This window comes from Anastrepha ludens, chromosome 6 (genome assembly GCF_028408465.1).
Source record: "Anastrepha ludens isolate Willacy chromosome 6, idAnaLude1.1, whole genome shotgun sequence".
NCBI lineage: Eukaryota > Metazoa > Arthropoda > Insecta > Diptera > Tephritidae > Anastrepha > Anastrepha ludens.
In genome coordinates, this window is record NC_071502.1 from 23,818,056 (window position 1) to 23,839,422 (window position 21,367).

At 35.9% G+C, this 21,367-nt stretch overlaps 1 protein-coding gene across 5 annotated transcripts; it reads left to right on the plus strand.

Moving 5' to 3' along the window:
• The first annotated feature begins 78 nt into the window (after positions 1 to 78).
• LOC128867878 (palmitoyltransferase ZDHHC15B) lies at positions 79 to 21,059 on the plus strand. 5 transcript variants are annotated; one of them, XM_054109452.1, is made up of 8 exons: positions 79 to 850; positions 919 to 1,040; positions 5,120 to 5,226; positions 5,298 to 5,535; positions 5,701 to 5,833; positions 5,922 to 6,051; positions 10,317 to 10,403; positions 20,220 to 21,052. In XM_054109452.1, the coding sequence occupies exons 1-8, from the start codon at positions 700 to 702 to the stop codon at positions 20,356 to 20,358; spliced, it is 1,107 nt and encodes a 368-aa protein (XP_053965427.1). In that variant the 5' UTR covers positions 79 to 699; the 3' UTR covers positions 20,359 to 21,052. The 5 variants fall into 5 exon arrangements, with proteins under 5 accessions (XP_053965427.1, XP_053965425.1, XP_053965426.1 ...); XM_054109448.1 differs by lacking the exon at positions 20,220 to 21,052 and adding an exon at positions 10,701 to 13,557 and having other exon boundaries at positions 80 to 850; positions 5,683 to 5,833; XM_054109449.1 differs by lacking the exon at positions 20,220 to 21,052 and adding an exon at positions 10,701 to 13,557 and having other exon boundaries at positions 80 to 850.
• Positions 21,060 to 21,367: the final 308 nt, after the last annotated feature.

Sequence of the window (21,367 nt, forward strand, 5' to 3'; positions counted from 1 at the left end):
ATCTGGTAACATCTCAATTCACTCATCTGTCTAATTCCGTATTTTGCTTTTTGATGACAATCGTTTTGTTGTGTTTTCTTTTCTTCTAAAAAAAAGTTAGCAACGGTAGTGCAAAAATTTGGAAAAGAAAAACTTAATTTCACTTTCACTGCACTAAACAACTATTTTCGTTTTAAAGAAGAGTCGAAAAAGCGCCAATTGGACGAAGTGGAGAGTTCATAATAAGAACCGTTTGGTAGGCGTGGGGTCGTATAATCGTAACACTCAAACGGCTAATAATAATTCCTTCAATAAATGCGATTTCGATGTAATGTGTCGCAAATAACTAGTAAAAAGTGGAAAAGAGGAATTGTTGAAATAATAAAATGTCAGTGAGTGATTGAGTGCATGATTAGAAGAAATAGCCAGCAACAGGCAATAGGTGAGGTGCGGGTGTATAAAGTGTACGTGCTTCTAGCTGGTGTAAGAGACAGATAAAAGTGGTTTCTTGACTAAGTAAGCGTACGCAGTGTACTACTGCGGCAACGAAGATTCCCACGGCTGTAATAACCTCTCCAAAGTATCCACACAAAGTACAAAGCGAAAAAAGTCAAGTGTTCTTCACTAGATGTACGCACTGCATGTGCAAGTGCAAAGATTAGCTAGCAAACTACAGCGCTTCTCCTCCACCAACGCACAACCTTCACACCCATCCAGTTCATGCCAGCCACAATGGGAAATTATGACAGCGACGGTAAGAAATCTACACCTTGTGCCAGCTGTATGGCGGCGCTCAAGTGGATACCAGTGATATTCATCTCCGCAGTCATTGCGTGGTCATATTACGCCTATGTGGTACAACTTTGTTTACGTACGTATACCAGATTTGCACATGCATTTTCTTGAATAATTCTGTTGTAAGCGCAATTTCTTTTACAGTATCCATTGACAACACCTTTGAGAAAATTGTTTTCCTGATTTTCTACCATATAATATGTGTGCTGTTTTTCTGGTCCTATTGGAATACCATCTTCACACCAGTGGGTACAGTGCCATCAAATGTAAGTGTACATAAACGCTCAATTTAATGCATTCCTGCATGTACATATGTACGTACATATGTATATATATATACGTTTTTTAATATTTCGGTAATCGTACATTCCGCGGCTATCTCTTCTTATCGGCAATGTTTGCATTATCGCCATTTATAATGTTTCGAAAGTCCTCTAGTAATAAGCTTCCTGTAACAAGTGGTTTTCATGATGCATAATTTTTAACAAGCAAAGGTGGTGAATCATTGTCAGCATAACAATCGTAAAGCTTTGTGTTGTTGTCATTTTGTTGATAAGCTGATAAAAATTAATTCTTAGATCGTGTGCCACCCCGCCCCTGCGCTGAAATGATAGAAAATGTTGGCATGTTTAGCTAAAATCGCCTGTCCGAGCCTCTCATATTTTCTTGGAAAGGATTATTGCTGCTAAAACAGTTATTTCTTAATTTTCTCTTTAAACTTAGTTTGCAAAAAAGTAGAACAAGCCAACGGTGCACTAAACAGGGCTAGTTTACTAGGGCGGCCAAGGACTGTCACTTAAGGGGTCTATAGCTCGAAATTTAAGGTATTTTCAGGAATTCTTTTTACAATAAAAAAAAATGGAAAACGATATTTAAATTTGTTAGGTTTATTTAACTTCTTTTACATACAGAAATGAAATTTTTTTTTTAATTTTAATAATTTTAAAAATGGCGCTGAAGTTGACCCTCCCGAAAAATTGGACCTGGGCGGTGTTTATTTTGGCTCTTCTATATATTTGAAACACAAAAACCAAAAAAATTATTAATCAGTATGACTGTAGCCATGTCCCGTACTAGAATAAAACAAAAACAAAAAAATTGACAAAATGGCGCGGTTTTGAATTTGACACTCTAAAAATCGGGTTTTTCAGATTTTTAAATCAAAAAAATACGAAATAATTGAAATATTAATATGTTTCTAGTACGGGTGATAGCCATTGTTGTTGTGAACAACATATTTGACAACACCAGGCTAAACTAATTGAGTTTAAAGTTTTGAGAGTGGATAATGCGACCACAGATACCGCCGCGTGACGAGTCTGACTCTACCTGCTAAAACGGCTGTAGAATCGAAATCTATACTTTCGAAATATCAAAAAAAAATGTTTTTTTTTTAATTCTAGACCACAGGGACCCCTTAAACAGCATGGGGAATGTTTATACTGCACCACCAACAACAACACCAGAACCTTTCGCTAATTTCTAATCAGTAAAAAAACGCTTAAAAGGAAAAGTGGTTAAATTAAGTTTATATTATTGTATATAGGGGGAATATTTTCTACGCTTACTAAAAGCTGCTAAATTAACTTTGCTCTTCGAACGGTAGACGTTATAAAGTTAGTGGACAGTCATGTTTACGCTGCCGGAATGATCCCTCGCCACATATTATCCAGGAGACGTCTAAAATAGGCTATCCAAAAATGTACATAAAAGGCTCGTTACTGTTAAAACAACGAAAACAAAAGCATATTTCTGCCAAAACACCAATCCATTGCTTAGCACTCGAATTATCCCTGATATGTGGAAAACAAGATATGGGATACAACCACTAGCATCTCAAAAACCCTAACCTCTCTTTCTTAATAACAAGCTCGATGGGGAGCAAAAGCAGATGGGGAGCAAAAAGCAGATGGGGAGGCAAAAGCCATAGACTTGTCAAATAAGAACATCCAACACGGTCAAACCACACTACAGTAGTATGAGAAATGCTTATTCTTACTTTAGATATTATACCCTATGATCAGAAGGTACTGGGAATGTTAAATTAAAACAGAACAGAGTTAAATTTCAGGCAAATTTATTTTTTCGCCTTCAAAATATGACCCATCTGATGTAACACACATGTGCCAACGTTTATCCCAGTCCTCCATGCACCCCTGGTAGGCCGACGAAGCGATGGCCTTCAGCTCCTTCGGTATCTAAGAACTCCACAGAGAATCTTGTCTCCCCTCGCTTTTGTTTAAATTCTGCTGTCCACAATCCTTATTGGATTTCAAATTGCGATGCTAAGATATCAGCGCAAGTCTCACTCCAGTATACATCCACTAAAAGCTTAAGCTCCTTTTAGACACTATAAGATGTATCTATTTCACTTTGCTGGTGAGACGTCTACTTCGTGTTAATACCTTCTGAAGCTCTTATACCATAAATGTCGTCATTGGAGACCGACCACCGCTCAACGCAAGCCCGAGTGATACTGGCACAATGACATTCTGCGTACTTCAGCTGGTTAAAATCGAAATTTTGCTGAATAGATATCAACATAACAAACATTTGAATTTACGTATGTGAAAAAGTCTCGTACCATCTCTTCACGCATCTCTTAACCCCACTCATGTAACAGTACTTTCCTTTTAAATTGCGTTCTGGATACTGTAACAGGTGTAACTCCTACCTCTTCAGAAATAACCCCGACATACTCAACTCTTGCCAGGCTGTGTTGTTGTAGCAGCTCATCAATCGGTCGATCGTCATCGCTTAGCTCATCTAACGGTAGTCCCAGGAAGCATGCTGTTTCGAAGGATTGGGTCCAGAGGAGGAGAGGCTTTATGTGAGTGGGTCTAAGAAGGCGTGTCGGTTTTAGATAAGTAGGAATTTGACCTGCTACAACGTCCAGAACGTAATTTAGCCAAAGTTACGCGGATCTCACCAGATCTCGTCGTTATAGTCGACGAGATGGATCCCGACTCGCCTGTGAGGTGGCTCAGCTTCTAGCAAGTGCCTGTAGGTGCTATAGCAGCTCAGTAGGAATTGCTTGCTGAGTATCTTACTGTACTCCTTAAACGGGAGCATGGAGGTCTCGTTGTGAAGTTGTTTTGCCGGGGAGTCCCGTGGTGACAGAGGCTCCTTCAAATGCCACCAAATGCACAGCTCATTCAAATATGTTTGGCCCACTGCGAATCACTAGTACAGGTGACCAGACGAGTGCAGCGTAATGTAGAACCGACCGGTCAACTGCTTTAAATGTCGACAGCAACATTTCTTTGTCTTTGTTCGGTTAGCGATTTGAGGACGTTGTATCTGTTTTAGACCGTAGTGACAATTGCGGTTGCATGCGCCGAGAAGAAGAGCCAACAATCGAAGGTAACTCCCAACATGTTAGAGTTGTTTACAGTCGATGTTTTTTTATGGAGGTTTAAATCAAAATGCCAGAAATATCTCGAAGGTGCCGTCACACCAATGGTATGCGGGGTACGTTCCCACTAATACTATAATAATCCTTCCACCTCGGCTAAATCGTACACTGGGACCACAAAAGTATAACCCCTGGATAGAGCCGCGTTTATGTCCGAAGACACAACTAATACCTGCGTCCAGGTTCCTGTTTTGCAGGCTTGTGAAGACTTTACACCGGCGATAGTCCCAATTACTCTCATTGTACTCATACTAAAGTAAAGGAGACATCAGAAAAGTTGCAATAGTGTTATATTAAACGACTACCGTCTTGGCTTCCGTGCGATATTGCAGTGAGTGTTTCACTCAAAAATGTGTTCCTGCCGTCCCTTCGCTCTGAAGGGTTGCCATAAAAAATCACATGTTCTGCGTTTTCGTCAGTATTCCGGCAGTTCGGACAGGAACGACTGTCTGCCACCTTAAAACGGTGCAGGTATTCCCGAGTCACTGTCATGTCCGCTGAGCCACTGCGAAAGGTGATAGTCGGTGTCTCCTTGTTCCATGTCTTTCTAACCACTCATCAACTCGTGAAATGAGTTTATAGGTCCAACGCCCGCTTTGGGACTGATCCCACCGCTGCTGCCACCTGCAAATTGTCAGCAATCGCTCAGCTGATTTTTGTACTAGTGTGAGCCGTGCTACTTCATTCCATCTGTCAAGAGGACCATGTTGAGCTTTCCAGCTATTACACAGATTACGCCATCACACACAGTTCTGTACGTGCAAACTACACAAATTCATTAATTTTGCTACTACAATAAGAGTTGCCTTTGACCAAGTTAACCATTTAAAGTTCTTATTCCAATCGGGCAATATTATTGATGTCATCTTTCCTCTTTGTTTGTTAGCCTTTATTTCATATTCACCCATACATTTACTCCCCTCCTCGTAGTGGCGTATTCCTGAAGCAGAGATTGAACACATTTTCCATGCGGACACACAGGATCAGCAAAAGCGTATTTTAGAAAACTTTGGCAAAACGCTGCCGGTAACAAATCGGTAAGTACTGTTTTTACTTATTAAAATTTCAAAAATATTCTAATTCACTACTTTCCAACTACATTTCTCAGCACTTTGAATGGTTCGGTGCGTTTTTGTGAAAAATGCAAAATAATCAAACCAGATCGCGCCCACCACTGCAGTGTCTGCGGCAGCTGTGTACTCAAAATGGATCATCATTGTCCGTGGGTGAACAATTGCGTCAACTTTACGAACTACAAATTTTTTGTACTCTTTCTGGGTTATGCGTTACTTTACTGTCTGTACGTGGCCTTAACATCGTTGGAATACTTCATACGATTTTGGCGGGTAAGCAGTCATCATACAAATCAACCTCTTTTACTCCCTGTATGCATGTAGCATGTTTTGATCAAGTAGTTGTTGTTATTATTTACACTGTACTTCATACAAAAAAACAAAAACCAAAAACAAAAAAACAATCGTACAAAAATGAAGTCGGAACTTTCACAACAGGGCGATTTGAATGGTGGCATGGGACGTTTTCACATATTGTTCCTGTTCTTTGTGTCGCTGATGTTTGCCATAAGTTTGGTCAGCCTGTTTGGCTATCACATCTACTTGACGCTCATGAATCGCACGACGTTAGGTAAGCGGGAGTGCCAAAAAAAAATTTTAAATTAAAAAGAAAGTAGAGTGGATTAAATTTTGTAATTTTTTTATTTATTAAAATCCAGAGGCTTTCCGCGCGCCAATTTTCCGTATAGGTGGTCCAGATAAGAATGGCTATAATTTAGGCAAGTATGCCAATTTCCAAGAAGTGTTCGGCGACAACTGGAGACTGTGGTTCTTGCCAGTCTACTCGAGGTAAATATTTTTATGTGTTTATGGGAAAATATCTTAAGTGTTTAACGCGTCTTGGTTTATTCACCATTTCACTATGTGCAGTGTATGTGTGTGTGCAGCTTTTTTGTTTCTCTCACAATTTCTGATTATTTGCTTTAGAATGTGCACTAAATAATCCCATTTCCTGTGTCTTATATTTAATTCCAATAGATATTTAATTTTTTTTTTAGTTTATTGCACTACTTTTGCTGTTAAGATCTGCTGAAGTTACCTGATTGTACATAGCACGTTTACACAGTTTTGTTTTTATTTTTTTGCAAAAATAGAAAAATTAAAAAAAAAAAAAAAAAAATTTAAAAAAATTAACATTTTTTTATAATAAAAAAATTTTTTTAAATAAAAAAAATTGAAATAAAAATAAAATACAGTTATTTGGCAAATTGAAAACATAAATGTTTATTTAAGTGAATTTCACAATTTGCAATGATGTGGACATACGATTTTCATGATTTAAAATTGTAATTTGTAAAATTTTTTAATTAATTGTAAGGTGCATACATTTTAATCTAAGTTTTTGATAAGATAATCCATAGATCAGAAAGTCCCGCAAACAAAGTATAAATTTATTTTGTCAATACAAATCTAGTCAAATAAATCAAGTCGTAAGAGGGCTGTTGAAATCAGGTTTATTACTAAGTCTTAAATATTAAAAAAAAGCAACAAATGCGAATATTTCAATGACTGTTATTATAAAAAAACTTAACTAACCTTCGACTATTATAAACCCTAACTTGACTAAACGCAAGTTTCGATGCTCCGCTTTAATATCCGCCTAATATTTTAAATATTTCGTTGCTTAAGGAGTCCCGGTGGTCTAGAGCTCGAAAATGTTGGGTATTTTTAGGAATTTTTACATCAAAAAAATGAAAAACGATATTTAAATTTTTTTTGGGCTTTTTATTTAATTGCTTTCACATACGAAAATGAAACAATGTTTTTTTATTTTAATTAAAATAAAATTTTTTTTTTTTTTTTAAATTTTTTTTAATTATTATTATTAAAATTAAAAAATATTTTTTCATATTTTGAATACAATTTTTTGAATTAATAAAATTTTTTTATTATTTAATAATTTTATTACAAAATTTTATTTTATTATTTGCTTTAAATTTAACTTCTTTTATATACAAAAATGAACAAAAAAACTATTTTTTTATTTTATTTAAAGAAAGATTTTTTTTTAATTATTAAAATGTAATTTTTTTTCTTTAAATTTAACTTCTTTTACATACAAAAATTAAAAAAATATATATTTAATTTTTTTTATTTTATTAAAAAAATTTTTTTTTTTTAATTATTTTATTTAAAAAAAATTTTTATTCAAATTCATTTTCTTCTTGATTTAAAGATTGTTTAATTATTAAAATTTAATTTTTTTCTTTTTTTAAATTAGTTTAATTAATCTAAACTATTTTTTTTTAATTAATTTAATTAATTATTTCAATTTTTCCTTAACAATTTAATTCTCTTTTTAACAATTTTTTTAGTTATTTAAATTAATTTTTTTTTCTTTTTTTAAATTATCGTAATTTAAATTATTTTAGCAAAAAAAAAAAATTATTAAAATAAACAAATTTTTTTTAAATGAGATAATAATTTAAAAAAAGAAAAAAATTGTTGAAATAAAATAATTTTTTTTTTTTCATTTTTGTATGTAAAAAAAGTTATATAAAAAACCTACTTTAGTTTAAAAAATTTAAAAAAAAATTGGCGCTGAAGTTGACCCTATCGAAAAATTGGACCTGAACGGTGTTATTCATTTTGGCTCTTCTATTTATCTGAAGCACAAAAACCAAAAAAAAAAAAAAAAAACAAGAAAATTTACAAAATGGCGCGGTTTTGAATTTGACACTCTAAATATCGGATTTTTTTTAGTTTTTTAACCAAAAAATTAGAAATAATTAAAATAATAATGTGATTCTAGTAAGGGCGATAGCCATTGATGTCGTGAACATATTAAAATTTCAAACAATTCAGTTGAATATTTTTTTGACAACACCAAGCCAAAAAAAGTAGTTTTCAGGTAAACCAACAATAATGTTTTGTACGTTTGATTGTCACGGCAAAATAGAAAACAAAGAATGAATTCGCCTTGTTTTATTCTGTGCTGACAGCTACATGAACACAACGAAAGAAAAAAAAAAAACAACTCAGCTGATTTACCAATGCCACCTTTAATAGATTCGCCTTGGAGAAGTCTGCATATTTATAGAAAACAAATCAAAGTACGTTGAAAAAAAAATATTCACTGTGCTTCAAATTTTTCACACTCAGTTATCAAATTGTCACAAGGAACTAATGCGTGTTAAAATAGTTTCATATTGTAACAACAAAAAACATTTCCCATACATTTTGGGTTGTTATTGTTGTAGCAGCTTACTAAACCCTGTCAGTGCGATGTAGTTGCCGGTCGTCTTCGTCTAACTCATCTAACGGTAGACCCAGAAAACGTGCTGTTTCGACAAGTTGGATCCAGAGGGATGCTGCCCTAGTAAACTAGGGTACTTTCGGTATCTTAGATCCATTTTTAACTGTGCTTCCTTTTTCTTGAGGTGAGCTCGTTCGCCGTAGCCGAATGTGTGGGTGCGTGACTACCATTGGAAAAACGTAAGATCGAATCTCCGTGAAACACCAAAGTGGAGAAAACGTTTTTTCGTATAGCGGTCGCCCCACTGCAGGCAATGGCAAATCTCTAAGTGTACTTCTGCGATGAAAATAGCTGCTCATAAAAAATATCTGCCGTTTGGAGTCCGCTTAAAACTGTAGGTCCCTCCATTGGCGGAACAACAGCAAGACGCACACCAAAAATAGGAGGCGGAGCTTAGCCAAACACCTAACAGAAGTGTAGGTGGATAGGTAGATGAAATGGTTGAAGTACCGCTCTGGCATTCCGCAATTAGTACTAAAGCGCCGTTTTGATATCACTTCGAGACCTCCAACAGGCAGAGATATCTGCAGCCAGCCAGAGCTGTTGAGGTAATGGAGATGATTGATGGGATTTAGGTTGGGGCTCTGTCCCAGGCTGCCGAAGAAAGGAGCCCCCAGTGACCTTAGTCGTTGAGCTGCCAAACCCCAGCAGTTTCTTTCTCTGCAAGAACCCCACAGCTTATACAATGGCGGTAAAAGGGTAACCCTAGCTTTTCCGTATGTAAGCCGATCGTTCAGTGACCCGTAAACAAAGCTACGAGTTTAGAAATTGAATGGCGAGGAGTCCAGAGGACTTTCTGAGCCCTCCGTATATTGTACTGGGGCAAAGGGTTTTCAAAATAGCACATGAAGAAATGGAGCTCCATCTTTTCTGCGCTCTCCTGAGAAAGAATTTGTGTAGTTTCCCTTTAACAACTGTCAGAGGGATACTGATGACCGGCTAGGACGTCTCTGAGACCAATTCAGTCCCCTCATCAGCAATTTCATTTCCCTCTATGTGTATATGTCCTGTAACCCAGATCAGATATATGTTAACTGCACATCCAAGAGATTTGGTTGATGGACCTCGATCGGTGTCTCGTGAATAACTTTAGTAATGTTGGTTTCCAATGCCTCAATCGAAGCTGATTTATCCACAAGGTATTTAGACTTTACATACCTCCACAAATAAAAGTCCGAAGGTGTGATATCACACCATCTTGGTGACCAATTCACTGGTTCGAGACGAAAAATAAGTTGCTCACCGAAAAGCCAACGCAGTAAATCCATTGCACGGGCTGTATGGCAAGTAACGCCCTCGGTCCCTTGTTGGAACAAAATGTTGTGGATATCACAGGCTTCAATTTCCCTATGGGGAAAAAGTACCTCCAATCTGATTACCCTTTATATGCAATTTATTAAGGGAAAATACAAATATTCGCTGGTGTAGCTCAGTAGCTCTTTTACTCTGTTTCTCTCTCTCTCTGTAAACTCTCTTTGTTCAACGCACCACAAAAGTGCATTATAGATTTTGACTTAGTACACTTAATTATTGAATTATCTTTATGCGAATACCCATTCCAATTCCTTCAAACTTCAAACTCCTTTGCTCTTCCCACTGTGTAAACATTTGAGTGCCTACTTAGCAATCTTTTAATGTGTAATACAAGAAGCGCTGCGCACACAAAACGATTAATAAAATATTCAAATAACACCTAATCACCTGTGTTCGTAAATGCTCGGAGAGATTTTACTAAAAACTAAAAAAAATAAAACTAAATGCAAATATTTTTCATTACCGAAACTCGGGCTTGTCACAGTGTCGGCGATGGATTGACGTACACAACGCAAAAGCAGCATCAGATGCAATTGTACGACTCCATGGGCGATACCACACAACAATCCAGGTTAGCAAACGAACCAATAACCATTCAAAATGTACGCAGTACGCAGTTAAGTGCAAATGTAGTCTAACCGCTTGGCGACGCGCTAGTACGTAGAACAAGACAAAAAATATATATTCACACGTTTGTTGAATTTTTTGTATTGTACGCTACGCTACGTATTTGTTCTTTAACCAATTGATTTTACATTTAATTGTCCATTTTCTCTTATGTTTGAGTAATTTGCCCATACACATCTTTTTGTTATTGTTATTGCTATTATTTATGCCACGTCAAACAAAACGAAACAAACACCCGCAGCCAACATCATCAACTCATACGCAGAGACTATGGAATGCCGGCGAATGCCGCTGGCGGGACTATAGGCCCAATATCTGCTGCTAACACTGCAACGAATGGCGCTGAGCCTAACGGGCTGGTGGACATAATATCAGTTAAGCCAGCGCCAGTGGAAATGACAGCGAGTAACGCAGCCGCAGCAGCGAACGACGGCGACAGCACCGTTATAGTCATGCCAGTTTTGGACACTGCCAACGGGAATGTGATTATTAATATGAGAAATGTGGAAACATGTAACGACGACGACGACGACGAACAGCAGGAATGCGCGGTTGCAAACGCTTAGAAGAAAATTGCTGAGAGAAATCCAACAATGCCGTAGAGTGCATTTATATTATACTTTACCTATTTGTAGCTATTAGAATGCGAAGTAATGGGGCACACTGTGTGGCGAAAATTATCATTAGCATAAGCGTATGAAGAGCAGATTCCTTAAATATCTCAAAGTATATGCCAGGGAATTGAAATATTCATATCGATTTCAGCAGTCAATTGCAATACCGGTCTTAGGCCTTATTTTTTAAGCAAACCGATTTAGCGTTAATATCAAAATTTATACAAAAACGGTGCGCAAATCCATAGAATCCAAATTCTATGCTGTATGTTGGCAACCAAGATTTGAAAGCGTTTAAGCGCACGATGACTGAAATGGTGGCAAACAACTTATCAGCAGTGGCAGCATTCTGATATTCACCAACATTTAACACTTAGAGTACGGAGTCTATTTTATAACATAAACGACGGAGAGGGGTAACTTGGGACCCCTAAACGAAAAACTTACCTTATAATTATAAATAAATTGATAATAGAATGCCCCTAATAAGTTTTTATATAGGATTGAAAATAAAACTCGACTACCTAAAGGGCGATAAAAAAGGAAGAAATTATTTACGATTAAAGAAAAACTAATCTTGGGGCAGCTAAAGTCCCACACCCCCGTACTCTAAGAGTTAAACAACGTCACTGACGGTTACTTGATGTGAATTGGGCAACTACTGGAGTTCAGTTCCGCGTGAAATTTTCTGGCAACTGCAATGAAATGCGCTCAGAAGTGAAAGTGGAAGTGAAAATTTCTGGCAACTGCAATGAAATGCACTTCCGAGTGCAGAAAATTATGAAATGCACTTCTGAGTGCAGAAAATTTCACGCGAAAGTGCATTTCTTTGCAGTTCCCAGTAAATTTCACGCGGAAATGAATCACAAAACCTGCCCGAATATCTGAATTTTTGACAAAACAAAAAAAAACTACATTCACATCAGCAGCTTCTGCTTTTAGTCAAAAAATATAGAAAAATATTTTACTTTAATGCTACTTTTATGGCAATATATTTTAGAACTGAAGCAGTGAATGCCTAATAATTTAGTTATTGCATTAAAATCAAGGAAAGTATAAAGGCAAGAAGCCAAAATCCCCATCCGTTATGCTAAAAATGTGTGGTTAGAAAATTTCACCACAAAGAAAAAAATTTATAAATTTTTCTAGAGCGATTTTGAAGAGTTCTATTGGTTTTTTGTTGTGTGTAGAAATTTGCTAACTGCGATTTATTCGAGTAACGCGCCGAGAATGTGTAAACAGAGAACTAAACAAAACCTCACCTCAATAACAGGGCCGTCGCAATGGGTATGTTCCGTTGGTTGCGGCAACATCAAATATTTGACTGACTTCTTTTTACTCTACTACAGCTCAAATTAAGAGCAGCATCAAAATTCGATTCATATTCCATGCGAATGCGTAAATGAGGTGTGAAAGCAAAATTTATAAAATTTATTTGCATGACCTCGCGTCTATGAATTTTTAAGTGTTCCAAATGTGTGTGATGCGCCTAAAAGATGCAAGGCAAGAAACAAATTCTTTGTGTTTTGTGAGCGTATTGATTACTTGCTATTGTTGCTGTAAATTTAGCAAAACTAATTTTAGAAATACAAAAAAAAAAACAAAAAAAAGAAGAAAATTCCTTTACATATTTTTTTTAATTCCTTTCGTAGCTGTGCGTGTAGGCGAATTGAATAGTAAAGGTTGCGTTTTCCCAGTTACTTCATTTTTCGCGATTTTTACAGCGTACTGTGATGCCACAATGAAAGTATTGCCGCATATAGACCAAATAAAAAAAAACAGAAACAATTATTATATTTTGTGGTGTAGGAACAGGTTTTTGTTGGTTGTGAAATGCCAATTAAGGCTTATTGAGGTGAACAAGAGTTTTAAGGTAGTAGTCTGGTCAAATACACATTTTTTATAGATATTTTTTAGGATTTTTTTTTTTTTATGCAAATATAATGTGATTGTTTTGATTTTATAGTATGTTATTATGGACAACAAATAGTATACAAAAACAATTTTTTTTGACATTTTTTTGTAGTAGTGGGGCACCAAAATAAGCGTCTGAAAAAAAAGATAGGTGGCTGTCTACAGGATTTTTGCTCTTCAGAACATCTGAAACGAAAAAGTTAAACTAATTATCATTCTGTAGGCAGTTGCTACAATGGGAAAATTTTTTTGAAAAATTTTATAACAAAATGGCGGACTTTTGAAAAAAAAGGTATGTTTTTCGAGTGGAAATCAGACTGTACCGTATGGAAAGTTAGGGCTGAAAAGAAACGAAAGTAGCACCTGCCAGAACTACTGATGTGTGGAATAGCTGATGAAAATTTCAGATCAATCGGTTAAATAGGATACATAGAAGACCTACAGGGTCGTTGACAGACCAGAAAACGTTGTTTTGAGAAAAACGCTCCAGAGCGCCCGAACGCCCTTTGTTAATTGTTGAATAACTCGAAAAGTATTTGTCAGATGCACTTCAAGTTTTCACACAATATTTTTAAGATATTACACTTTAAGAAAATGTGAAAACAAATTTTTTTTTATTTAAAAATTTATTAATTTTTAAAATATTGTGGGAAAACTTGAAGTGAATCTGACAAAAAAAATTTTTTTTTAATTAATTAATTTTTAAATTTTACAAAAAAGATTTTTTTTTTAATTAATTAATTTTTAAATTAAAATTTTTTTTTTGTCAGATTCCCTTAATTAATTTTTAAATTAAAAAAAAAATTTCAATTTTTACAAAAAAAAAAAAATTTTCCAAATTAATTCATTTTTAAATTCAAAAAAAAAATTTTTTTGTCAGATTCACCTAATTAATTTTTAATTTAAAAGAAATTTTTTTTTTACAATTTTTACAAAAAAATTTTTTCATTAATTTTTAAATTTAAACAAAATTTTTTTTGTCAGACTAACTTAATTAATTTTTAAATTAAAAAAAAAAAAAAATTCAATTTTTAACCAGACTACTACTACCTTAAAAGAATTCATGGCAGTCGTAGACGGTGGGTGCGACTATAATTTCGAGATCGGGACACACATTTATTTTTCAGGGCAACTTGGTTAAGCCTAGCCTTTTTTCTCTACGCTTTCAAGCTTCTATTGACGCAATAAATTTAAATTTCGCTTATTTTCTGCATTTAATTTGATTTAATAAAAACAACATCACAACCAATTTGCGCGATACGAAATTGTTCTTCCTTCAACAGTTGTCATTTTCACCGCATTTGCCGTACGAGAAAAGTGGAAAGTTGCCAGTTTCTGTGCATTTTGTCTTGACGTACGGCACTTAGTGGCGCCTTCGACTCAAATACACATAATCAATTTAGCTGTCAGTCAAATACGTTGCCGCAACTGATGAAACGTATCCATTGTGACGGGCCTGTTTTTGAAGCGAGCTTATATTTAGTTCTTTGTTTACACGTTCTCGGCGCGTTACTCTAATAAATCGAAGTTAGCAAATTTCTACACATAAAAAAATCAGTACAACTCTACAAAATCGCTCTAGAAAAAATTATAATTTTTTTCTTTGTGGTCGAATTTTCTAACCACAAATTGTTGCGGCAAATCGTGTCAAAGCGTTGCATATAAAATGCAAAAGGATGCCTCAATGGAAGTATTGAGTTGGCACACTTTGGTGTGTTCCGCCAAGACGCGCCACACAAAGAATGTGTCAATCTCCATACAAATACAGACAATTAATGCAGGTATCAGTCAAATTTGCTGCCGTAGTGGATGCGACGGATGCATGCTGGCGCACCTAATACTCGTATAAAGACAAGAAGGGGCCGTTTACTGCCCGTTCCACTAACAAAACTCGGCTAGGATATTAACCGCTCAAAAACCAATTGGAATCTAAACTAATTCTAGTTAGTTTTCGCTGCTTCCTGTTGAATAAAGACAAGTGCTAAAAATATGACTAAGAAACGTCGTAGCGGCGGGCACTGCAAACATAATCGTGGGCTTGTGAAGCCTGTACGCTGCACCAATTCGGCGCGCTTCGTTCCAAAAGATAAAGCCATTGCTTTTAGAACCATTAAATATTGCAAACGTTGGATTTTTAGACGCATAATTTTCGTAATTATTTAGAATGACATTAGCAGTTTACCGTTGGCGAGTGTCAGAATGCCGCTTAACCTGTTTCTAAAATTTCTTTAAACTTGACGCAAATTGCGTTTTGTTAGCATTTAAGAATCGTTATTTAATCGTATTACAAATGTTTTAGAGTGGACTAAGTAATTAAAATGAAAAAAAAAATGTTCGAAAAAAAAATTAGCAAAGCTCGTATTTAAGTTTAAAAAAAAATTATTTTATGAAATTATGCCTTAATGTTAAAAACAATCGAACACGAATATTTATAATTAAATTACTATAAAGTAAAATCGAATTGTTTAATTGCATTTGTTTAACATTTCGTAATGCACTTGAAACATAACCTAAAAAACGAGTGTATAGCTTAGTTAGTAGTGTAATTTAAAGTAAATGTATGCTTAGCTTAAGCTTTTGATACTTTTATGCAAAATTAATTGCCATTAATTTCATGAAACTTAAATTTTGAACCTTTTACAAGCTAAGTTTGTAATTATTTTAATTAGATCCCTGTTTTTATGTAATTGAAGCATCTTTTGCCGTCTCATGGAGAAATGGAAATAGTGAACGCATACAATACGTTAGAGAATGGCTTCCAGCTCACTTCATGTCTCCTGAGAATGTGGTTTTTTTTTTTTATTTTATTTTTTTTTTTTTTATTTTTTTTTTTTTTTCAAACATTAACATTTGCATATTTGCTCTGTACCCATGTATTTGTTGTATATTTTCCTAGCTGTCTACATTTATCATTTATCATCGAACACTCAATATCTTCAATATGCTAAGTATGTATGTACATATTTGTATTTTCGACTTGAAATTGTAATTTTTTTTTCTATCTACCTAACTACTATACCACTACAGCCATATGCCTCTAATTACATATATATGATTTTGATATAATCTTTAAATATATAAACATTTGTAAGAATTTTCTAAGTAAAAACTGGCATTTTGCGAAATAAATGTGTGTTTTTAATTTGCCAAATTAGCTTGCGATATATATACATATATATATGTGTGTATGTGTGTGTGTCACTTGAGTCGTTGGACATAGTTTTTGTAGTAAATAAAGATTTCTCAGATTGCATATTCATCTTAGCCAATAAGTGGTAGTGCATGCAAGTTGGAATTTCCTTACTTTTTACTACACCTCAGTTTAAGGGCAGCATCAAAATTCGATTCATATTCCATGCGAATGCGTAAATGAGGTGTGCAAGCAAAATTTATAAAATTTATTTACAAGACGCGTATGTTAAGTGTTCCAAATGTGTGTGCTGCGCCTAAAAGATGCAAGGCAAGAAACAAATTCTTTGTGTTTTGTGAGCGAATTGATTACTTAAAGGGTGATTTTTTAAGAGCTATAGGAAAGTTTAAAAAAAAACACACGTAAAATTCAGAAAATGCATGAAATTTTTATTTAAATCGATAGTAAAGTCCATATAATTTAATGTTTGAAGATTATTTCATGCAAATGTTGACCGCGATTGCGCTTCAAATGGCCCATCCGCTTAGTCCAATTTTGCCATACTCTTTCCAATGTTTCGGCCGGTATCTCACATATCAAATCTTTAATGTTGTCTTCCAATGCATTAATTGAAGAAGGCTTGTCTGAACAGACATGAGCTTTAACATAGCACCACAAAAAATAATCTAAAGGCGTTATATCGCACGATCTGGGTGGCCAATTGACAGGTCCCGAACGGGAAATAAAATGTTCACCGAACTTGCCTCTCAACAACGCGTGCTGTGTGGCATGTGGCACCGTCTTGCTGAAACCACTTGTCATACAAGTCAAGCTCCTGCATTTTGGGCCAAAAAAAGTGGGATATCATTTCACGGTAGCGCTCACCATTCACAGGTACGTTACGATTCGCAGCATCTTTAAAGAAGTACGGTCCAATGATACCTCCAGCCCATAAACCGCACCAAACTGTGACCTTTTCTGGATACATTGGTAGCTCTTGCAATTCATCTGGCTGGTCTTAACTTCAAAATCGACAATTCTGCTTATTTAAGTACCCATTGATCCAAAAATGAGCTTCGTCACTGAACAGAATTTTTCGACTTTAAACTTTCTTAACAGAACACGCATTTTTATAATAAAATTCAATGATTTGCAAGCGTTTTTCGTTTGTAAGACGATTCATGGTTAAATAATAGACCAAACTGAAGATGTTTGACAGTAAAACAAAACACGAAACGTGCGTCAGCTTTTTAAGCCAACTGTTTAAAAAGATAATAGCTAAAAAATCACCCGTTAGATAAATAGAAACAGTATAATCATCATACAGGGTGGCTGATGAATTTTGCTACATTAAGAAACTCAAATAACTTTTTTTTTAGTGTATGGAATTCATTTATTTTTTTTTTTCAAGTTGAAGGTCATTAAATTTTATTAAATGTAGCTCAACTAGTTTTAAAAATAATTGAATTTAAATGCCCCCCATGCTCGTTGACACAAGTACGGCATCTTAGTAAAAAGTTGTTCATTGCTGCTTTGAGAGTTGCGACAGGAATAGCCGCAATTGTTGCCCGAATGGATTGTTTTAGTTCATCCAAATTTGTTGGCTTTGTTTTATAAACTTCTTGTTTACATAAACCCCACAAGAAAAAGTCAGGTGCAGTAAGGTCAGGCGACCTGGGGGGCCAACGAAATTCGGAGTTTCTTGAAATCAGTTTATTGGGAAATTTTCGTCGCAACTCTGTCATAACAGTCTGGGCTATGTGAGACGTTGCCCCATCTTGTTGAAACCACACAGAGTTGAAAGGAATTCTCTTTCGGCGTAGTTCTGGATAGAAAAATTCTTTCAGCATTTTCAAATAACGGTCTCCAGTAACCGTAACGGTGTGACCATTTTCTTCAAAAAATAAGGCCCGACAATACAGCGTGAAGAAACCGCACACCACACTGTCACGCGAAGAGGATGCAATTCCGTCTCGTGGAGTATCTGTGGGTTAGAAGTACTCCATATTCGACAATTTTGTTTGTTCCCATTGCCGTTTAAATCGAAATGGGCCTCATCAGACATGAAAAGGCAGTTTAACATGTTTTGGTCTTCTTCCACCATTTGCAGGATCTTCTGGCAAAATTCCAAGCGAATCGGCAAGTCTGCTGCATTCAGTTTGTTAACCATTTGAATTTTGTAGGGAAATAAGTCTAAATCTTTGTGCATTATTGTTTGCAAAGACTGTCGGCTGACACCAAGTTGAGCAGATAAGCTTCTTGTTGAAACCCTTGGATTGCTTTGTATAGCTGCAGCTACAGCAGCGATCGTTTCCTCCGTCCGAACTGGTGGGTTTCGATGATAAGGCCTTCTTGCGACTGTTCCTTGCTCAGCAAAATTATTCACCAGTCTCATTATGGTCCATCTGCTCGGGGGATCGCCGCCAAACATCCGCCAGTACTCTCTCTGTACCAAAACTACGGACTCCAGTGCGTGATAGCGGCGGACTATCCAAATTCTTGTTTGCGTGTCCCAGTTATCCATTTTAATAAATTTTAAAGATCAATCTGCAAATTAAAACAAAAATGGAACAGATAACTTAAAAAGAAAAAAAGTTATTCAATTTTTTTTTTGGTAGCGGCTTTCATCAGCCACCCTGTATTTGTTTCCTTGATTCTCTAGCGGGACATAGGGCACCAACAATCCACGGCGACCCTCTTTACCACCTGGACAAAGGAGTTCAAACTGCAACTTAAGGTGAAAGTCGATGATACACCAATTCCGACTGTTAAAAATATATATATAATTGGCGCGTACACTCTTTTTGTGTGTTTGGCCGAGCTCCTCCTAAATAATATTTATTTATTTGTGGTGTGCGTCTTGATGTTGTTCCACAAATGGAGGGACCTACAGTTTCAAGCCGACGCCGAATGGCAGATATTTTTATGAGGAGCTTTTTCATGGCAGAAATACACACGGAGCTTTGCCATTGCCTGCCGAGGGGGCGATCGCTATTAGAAAAATGTTTTTCTTAATTTGGTGTTTCACCGAGATTCGAACCGACGTTCTCTCTGTGAATTCCGAATGGTAATCACGCACCAACCCATACGGCTACGGCGGCCAAATGTTCCGACTGTTAACAATTTCAAAATTTGGGATGTAACCTTTGACAGTTTGCTCTCCTTCTCTGCGCACACAACCGCAGTTGCCACTAAAGTCGAAATTTAAGGCAATTGGTCGGCCGGTTCTAAACTTTGCTGCGCCGATCTGGTCGCCTGGAACTAGTGACATGCAGTGGATAAAGCTCCAGACTTGACAAAACACTGCTATTTGGACAGTGACAGGTTGCCTCCTGATGTCCCCTCTTCAACACCTTCACAGCGAGGCACAGATGCTCCCAGTAAAGGAGCACAATAAACTACTCAGAAAACAGTTTCTGCTTGGGTGCTCCCGCAGGTTTTACCCTTGTTTAGCCAGAGCTGTCTCCCAGGCACGTCAGGAGACACCTTTTAAACTACGCCGACAAGATACAGGACAAAAGAACAGACATCTACTGGAACAGACAGTATTTAGTCTCGATTATTTCCTTTTAATAAGGTTGTCCCAACTATGAGGCTGAGACCATTTAAAATGAGACTACATTTTTCCAAAGTCTTTGACACCCTTGCCTGAAATTCGTGTTAGTCTCGCGGTGAATGAGCATTTCTTAAGCACCAGTAGTTGTATATAGCTCTGGAGCTCATTCAAGGCGATGTTTGCACATTAGATGAACCCTAATCCAGCATCATACTAGCCGATCACACGCCCGCATGACCCACATAATGCTCAGTAAGACTATTTTTTCGAATGCTTGGGCTTTCTCATACAATTTGTTTTTACTGCCATCTGCATTTACCTTCGCTACGTCGCTGATAGTTTTGTAAATAAAATTAAAAATAAATATATTTAATGCTAAGAAACGAACACTTGACTTAGATATGCTTACTTAGCTCCCTTACAAAACAAAAACCATTTTCAATTTCATCAAAATCTTCATCCGACTTGTTCACATAAAACAGTTGAACCAGTTAAAACAAAAACAAAACACATATGCATGTATGTAATTTTCCACCTTTCGCGCAGCATGGGCGATGGCATCAGCTACCCAATACGCCACTTGGAGGAGGATGCCGAATCGTTGCTGGGCAACAGTGAAACGCGCATCGAAATGGAGGAGGACGTCTTTCCAGAGACGCGCTTCCACAGCTCATACATTCCATAGTTGATAATTTCCGACGATAACGTGGCATCTTATTATATTTAGTTGATGGATGAGCGACGACGCTGCATACTCCGAAATTCGGAGTTCTTCGTTGATTTCTTTGTTTCTTTATTTAAGAGGTTCCAAAGAAAAACTTTTTTTTTTTGTACTTTTTCATTATTAGGTTTAAGATCACGTTATGAAGCTGTCGAAAATTCAACGAAAATGTGCAAAAAGTGTTATGGAGCGGAGTATTCCGAATATTTATACTTAAAAAAAATTATATTATTTATTATTAATTAAGTCTTGAAATCTTGTACCACTTATGATACAACTTTTTGCTAAGCCGGTAGACCTGGGTTTGAGTGTGAAATATTTGTCATAATGCGAATTAAAATGAAAAAAATATTCATAATTCTAACTAAGATTTATTATAAGCAAATATTTTGTATTATTTTCAGAGTATTCTGTAGTTTTTATGACATTTATAGCTCACAACTAACAGCCAATCCGGTAGTATCGCAGACGTTTTATAACCTCGACTGATGTATGGATAGAAATTTGAAATTTTATGGTAAAACTAAAGCTTACAGTTTCGCAATAATTTCCCGCTAAATTGAAAAAATATAGGTATATATAATATTATATATTATTTTTTCTCCACAAAAAAAAAAAAAATTAAAATTAAAAATTAATAGCGAATTTAAGGTGAAGTTCTAGCCAAAGGCCTGAAAATGTGCGTACTTTCATGATTTTTTTTTTTTTTTTTGTTGAGTACAAACGTATTTTATTTTAAAAACTTTTGTGGCATTTATTTGTCTATATTTTAAAAAGTTTACAAACAATTTTCGAGTAAAAATAATTCAAATGCCAGATCCAGCCCTCACTGACGACGGGCGTGCGCGGCGGTGGACTGCACTCTACAGCGCTGCCAAGTGATCTGAAACGGAAAAAGCAAAAACAAAAATAAATCTCAAAGTAGATGAAATTTGAGGGGCTTACGAGTTTCCGATTTTTAAAAAACGCTTTT